The sequence below is a fragment of the Cynara cardunculus genome, assembly GCF_001531365.2.
Source record: "Cynara cardunculus var. scolymus isolate 2C chromosome LG 3, CcrdV1, whole genome shotgun sequence".
Classification (NCBI taxonomy): Eukaryota; Viridiplantae; Streptophyta; class Magnoliopsida; order Asterales; family Asteraceae; genus Cynara; species Cynara cardunculus.
Genome location: NC_037530.1, coordinates 16825497 through 16830744, shown reverse-complemented (window position 1 = coordinate 16830744; position 5248 = coordinate 16825497). Strand labels below are relative to the sequence as shown.

The 5248-nt window shown below is 33.7% G+C and overlaps 1 protein-coding gene across 1 annotated transcript; it reads left to right on the top strand.

The window, feature by feature from the left end:
• The first annotated feature begins 3647 nt into the window (after window positions 1-3647).
• LOC112509001 (RING-H2 finger protein ATL11-like) lies at window positions 3648-4520 on the top strand. Its single transcript, XM_025113869.1, has one exon. It carries the CDS (start codon window positions 3648-3650, stop codon window positions 4518-4520), a length of 873 nt encoding a protein of 290 aa, XP_024969637.1.
• Window positions 4521-5248: the final 728 nt, after the last annotated feature.

The following is a 5248-nucleotide window of genomic DNA, read 5'->3' as shown; positions in this document are numbered from 1 at the left end:
AGTGTTAAGCGGTTTAGCTTTAAACCGGTCAAGCGTTGTGCAATTTATGAATGTTAAAGTATAGTAAACATTTTGAACGGAGAAGTATGAATACGACCATGTAGTGACCAGATTATTTTAAATCGGTCAAGCTTTGGACGATATGTTGTCCGGACTTGTTATCCGAACAAAAGTATTGGAATTTATTCTAAGTGTTAAATCGGACAAGCCTTGAGCGATGTGTTGTCTGGATTTGGTAAACCGGCCAAGAATTTGACCGGAGATGAAGTCCGAGCAAACCAAATTGATCGGATTTGTACTATGCCTTATGCTTGATTGATGAAAAATGTTATTTTATCATAAAATAGAAAATTTGATATAAATGATTTTGGATTGATAATAATTCCATTGACTGCGGTCTATTTGGAATTGTTTTTGTAAAATGCTTTAATGAGGAAATAAGGGTGGCATATCAAGGAGAGGTGTACCATGGGATAAGGGTGGCATATCAAGGAGAGGTGTACATTTGATATAAGGGTGGCATTTGTATGTGTGTTGTATGATATAACTCTTTTTATTATATCCTCTAAGACTACCGTGGTCTGGAATCTTTATTTCTTTGTGATTTAAAGATTTAGGATCAAGGTTCTTATTGGAAATCATAGTCTGAATGTTATTGAGGGGAAAATAGCAGGTTGGGCCTGAAACTTTAAATAAACCTTGTTTGATTAGAAAATGTTTAAAAGTGACATTATATGAAACCTAGATGGTTCAAAGGTATGTGATTTGAATAGCTGAATGCTTAGCTTGAAAAGTGGAAAGGTACTGGTATTATGTTCCTCTTTGTTCATATATTTTTTATATATATGAAAAGTTGTTTTTCATAAAGATTTAGGTGATTTCACCCTGCAATAACATAAATATGGTATCTCACTAGACCTTTCGGTCTAACCCTCATTTTGTGATTTTAACTATGTATTGCAGGAAGTCCAGACGGTAAGGGAAAGGGGAAAATGTGATATTTTCCTATATGCATTTCTGCATGAAGAACTGTCTTTGATGTACAGTTTTGATTGATGAATGTTGATTAGTACAAGAAATGTATTTGAATTTTTGGACCTTGTATTCTGTAATGATAGATTATTGTACTAAGGGACCTGAATGGTATATAAACTTGTATTTCTTCTGTATGAATTATGTGTTACATGCAATGTGTGGTATGAGTGTTACATCATATATATATATATATATATATATGTTTTAATAATGTGATAATTTCATATGTATTTGTTTCACCATAAGAATATTTTTAAGTGTATTTTTCATTTGTTCACTTTATAAAAAAAAAATCACATGTGATTTTTTTTCATAAAGTGAACACAAATATATGTGAAATAATACGTTAAATCATAGTTTTTGATCAAGAAAACATAATGTAGAAAGATATTTTTATATTGGTTCTCACAGGTTTATAACTTATTGATATATTGAGATATATATATATATATATATATATAGGAGCCTAATCAAATAAGAACTAATTAGTTTGTGGTAACCGTGAGGTCCAATCTCAACCACAAATCAATAGATAAATTAGAAAATTTATAATTTTGGTAATTTTTAACTAAAATTTTAATGCGAAGACATTTTAGGTATTTTATCTCCTCTCTCCTATCTCCTCTCTCCTCTCTCCTCTCTTCTCTCTCCGTCTCCCGGCCTCCGGCCACCGTCATTCGGTGATACCACAGTGGTATCACAATGTATCTTATATGTGATTGGATATCACACTGAGGTCGTTTGTGTGGTCGATCGGGTATGTAACACAGTGGTATCACAATGCATCTTATATGTACTTAAGTATCACACTGTGGTATCATCGAAGAAAGGTGGCCGGAGGCCAGAAGACGGGGACGGAGAGAGAAGAGAAGAGAGGAGAGAAAATACCTAAAATGTCCTTGCATTAAAATTTTGATTAAAAAATACCAAAATTATAAATTTCCTAATTTATCTATTGATTTGTGGTTGAGATTGGATCTCACGGTTACCACAAACTAMTCAGTTCTCCCTTAAATGGACCCCTATATATATATATATATATAGAGAGAGAGAGAGAGAGAGAGAGAGAGAGAGAGGAGCGTTCAAATAAAAACCACCTAATTTGTACAAACCGTGAAAACTACATTCAACCAATTATAATTTTTCATTTTGTTCATTTTTTTTTATTATGAGAGGTTGATTAACCATTTTTATTATGGAGGGTGTTAATCATGGATATTATCATCTTCATTATTTTAATTTTAGAGATATATATGAAACAATTTCATTAAAATTTCATTAGATATTATATGATACAATTTCATAACCATATATGAAACAAATTCATCAAAAAAAGTATTATATGAAACAATTTCACAAGATTTAACAATTTTATGAAAAAATTTCATAAGATTAAACAATGAAATCGACGTATGAGTGTGGTTTGTACGGTTTGTACAAATGAGGGTGGTTTTCATTTGATCGTTTCTTTGAGACTCATAAAACCACATTTTTACACTTGAAACTTCACAACAAACATTATGTATGTAAAAACTTTTTGAACCTTCACAAAAACAATGTGAATGTTACATTCACAGTGTTTTACTGTGAAGTTTCAAGCTTATATAAATGGTCTCATAAAAAAGTTTGATCTCACATGATCTCAAATCTCTCTCTCTATATATATATATATAATGCACACCATATTTATATAATTTTATATCGCTTAGTTTTAATAAGTTTATATGCATAACTTAATCAAATTCCTTGTTGTTCTTAAATTGACCCCTGATAGTAACGACTTACAAATAGAGAACAAGAATTAAGCAAAAATGGAGAACATTGTGCTCCAAAAACTAAAATCTAACTTATTTCAAAAAAACGTATTTTTAATTTATTTTAATTAGTATACGATTTTTTATATTAATACAAAAAAATATAAAATAAAACAAAAAAAATAAAATAAATTAAATAACTAAAATCTAACTTATTTTTAATAAATTAGAATCGTAAAAGGAGATTTGCTTAAAATTGCTTCTTAAAATGTTTTTTCTTCTTTTTCCTCCCAAAAACATATATACGCAGAAAAGAGCATATTTATAAAGTTTATTTGTAAACTTTATCTATTTAAGTAAAAGCGCTTTAATGAATTGATTATTTTTATAAATTTTATAATAGAAAATTATTTTTATTTTTTTATATAATAAAAATTTTACAAATTAAAACGAACAGCCGTCCATAAATGTGGTGCGTCATCACTCAATTTTGTAATCGATAAACCCTCCTCCTTTCTCGTAATTATCGAAATAATCATCTTTTATTCACTCCATTTGTTGCCTTCTCACCTTTCTGCCAAAATGTCAATCTCCTCAGCAACACGACATTCATATATTTTTTTTGCAGACCCACCACACGTCCCCTAAGCAGGCGCAAGATAGCGTCATCTTCCAGCTTATTGTTGAAGCTCATGATTAAAACTAATTAATTAGTTGAGCCCATCGCAAGATTAGCATCAAACCCCAATTCGCATATTATTGCAAATAGATTTCTCCATGCAAATCCTTAAATATAGTAATGAAATCAAATGGGTAGTTGTTGCATTTATGTCACTCTCAGCAAACACCTACGCCGCCATGGAGGAAAGAATTGCATCACCACCATTAACGCCGCTGCCGGAAAAACCAGCAACAAAGGTCGACCCAATAATGGTGATTGTGTTGGTGTGCTTTTTAAGTGCCTTCTTCATGATCTGTGTGGTCTCAGCCTACTTTCGCCACTATGCCGAACGACAGCTCATTCTTGCGGCGAGTACAACAAACGGGAGTGAAACGGGGTCGATGAGATCGGTGGTGCATGGGCTCGACCCAGCCGTGATCGCCACATTTGCGAGATTTTCGTATTCAAGTGTCAAGGGGATAAAGATAGGGCACACGGCGCTGGAATGTGCCGTCTGCTTAAATGGGTTCCAAGACCATGAAACCCTACGCTTGCTACCCAAATGCAGCCACTTGTTCCACTCAGATTGTATTGACACGTGGTTGGCTTCACATATCACGTGCCCAGTGTGTCGAGCTGACCTCATGCCGAGACCTGGTGAACTCAATCACATGACCCAGTCATTGCATCAGCCGATTGACCCAGACATCGATTGTGGCTCGACGGAATTTCTTCTTCCAAGCGAGTCCAAACATGATATATCTACAACCCTTGAAATGCCCCGATCACATTCAACGGGTCATTCAGTGGTAGTTCGACCCATTGAAAACGTCGAGAGGTATACACTGCGGTTACCAATTGAGGCACGAGATCTTTTTGTGAATCCGATCACAAGCCTTCCCACGAGTCCACATACGGTATTCCCCATGGAAAGTAGTCAAAAAATGAGCTTCCGAAGTGTCAGTGTTGGATCTACTAGAAGATTGGATTATGTTCGTCGTGATAGACGACAAGACGGGACATCAAGGGACGGGTCTAGTGGTTCTCATGTTAGCAAATGGTGGAAATGATGCAACGATAAACATCAAATTCTAAACGTTTTGTTAGATCCGTCGGGTCACCATTTGAGCACGTTCTTTCGAGTATCGAACAAGAAATTTGATACCGATTAAAGGGAAAAGCTGACGCTTGCTTTGAAGTGTAGGTGATTCTTATTAGTTATAATTATTTATTGAAATTATAGTACAGAAGATCTCTATGTCGAAGGACAATCTGATACGTTGGTCTTGCACTCCATACACATTCATCTTCTTGTTTACATTTTGCATCCTAAATATATTACTCCTTGAATTACAACCCACTCAAACACCATACTTCCATATATCTTAGCTTTTTAAGCCCAAAAGAGTGCAACCTCTATATTTATCTAAGCTTGAAGTACATAAAAACTATACATTCTATTATATTTTTAAGTGCGTAGAATTAACATGGTTTTAAATAACTCGTTAAGACGTTAAGGCTTGGGTCGTCGTCATTTTAACTCCTATGGCTCCATTGGCTTGACTTGGATTGCATTGTAACGTCTTATGACGCTTGACAACGCGTTATTTTGTAAAGTATGGGGTTACTTGAAAGATACATGGTAAATTATGTACGAGACCTAAGAGTTAAATAAATATAACAACTAAAACCTTAAATAGGTAAATACCTACTCATATTTCCTTATACGAAAAGTCGAACACACATTCTTCTAAAATTGAAGAAAATAGTGAGTGGAGATTCAAAAGATTTAATCCTG

Excerpts from the sequence above, each read along its gene's own strand:
- LOC112509001 (XM_025113869.1), top strand. The coding sequence starts at position 3,648 with ATGGAGGAAAGAATTGCATCACCACCATTAACGCCGCTGCCGGAAAAA.